At 34.1% G+C, this 458-nt stretch overlaps 1 protein-coding gene across 1 annotated transcript in view; it reads left to right on the top strand.

Annotated features, from left to right (window-relative positions):
• The window catches only part of LOC119591550, an 8628-nt gene that overhangs the window by 956 nt on the left and 7214 nt on the right, over nucleotides 1-458 (top strand). The window contains exon 2 of the mRNA XM_037940301.1: nucleotides 221-385. Within this exon, the coding sequence (XP_037796229.1) occupies nucleotides 290-385 (96 nt within the window). The 5' untranslated portion in view covers nucleotides 221-289. The remainder of the gene's footprint in view (nucleotides 1-220; nucleotides 386-458) is intronic.

Raw genomic sequence — 458 nt, 5'->3', positions numbered from 1 at the left:
TTGTACGGTTGTGTGAAACAATAGAATTTACCAACTATAATACACTGCTTTCCTACCAGTGTTAATTTCTGAGTCTGGTAAGCATAATCAAAAGTTTCATAATAGTAACTTTATGTTTGATTTCTCTTTTCCTTTCACTTTTATATCTTTCAGTCATTCTCATGTTCATATTGATCTGATGATTCTTACATTGTTACTGATCTTATATTTCTTCTTTCAGATAGCTCTTCTGCCATTAAATTTCTATTCTCACTGAAAAAAAGTACAAAACAACAACTAGGACTGAAACATGTCGGGAAAGATTCTTCCATTGTCTGAGTCTGTACGCTCAAAGCTGCGTTCAGGCATCACAATCACCTCTGTTGCCCAGTGTGTTGAAGAAATGGTGAGATACTTTCACTTGGATATTACAGTTTCCTGACTTCAAAAAGGTGTATCTGATATCTGTGGTTAATAAT

Source organism: Penaeus monodon, chromosome 28 (assembly GCF_015228065.2).
Source record: "Penaeus monodon isolate SGIC_2016 chromosome 28, NSTDA_Pmon_1, whole genome shotgun sequence".
NCBI classification, from domain to species: Eukaryota; Metazoa; Arthropoda; class Malacostraca; order Decapoda; family Penaeidae; genus Penaeus; species Penaeus monodon.
This window is presented reverse-complemented; position numbering and strand designations above follow the sequence as displayed.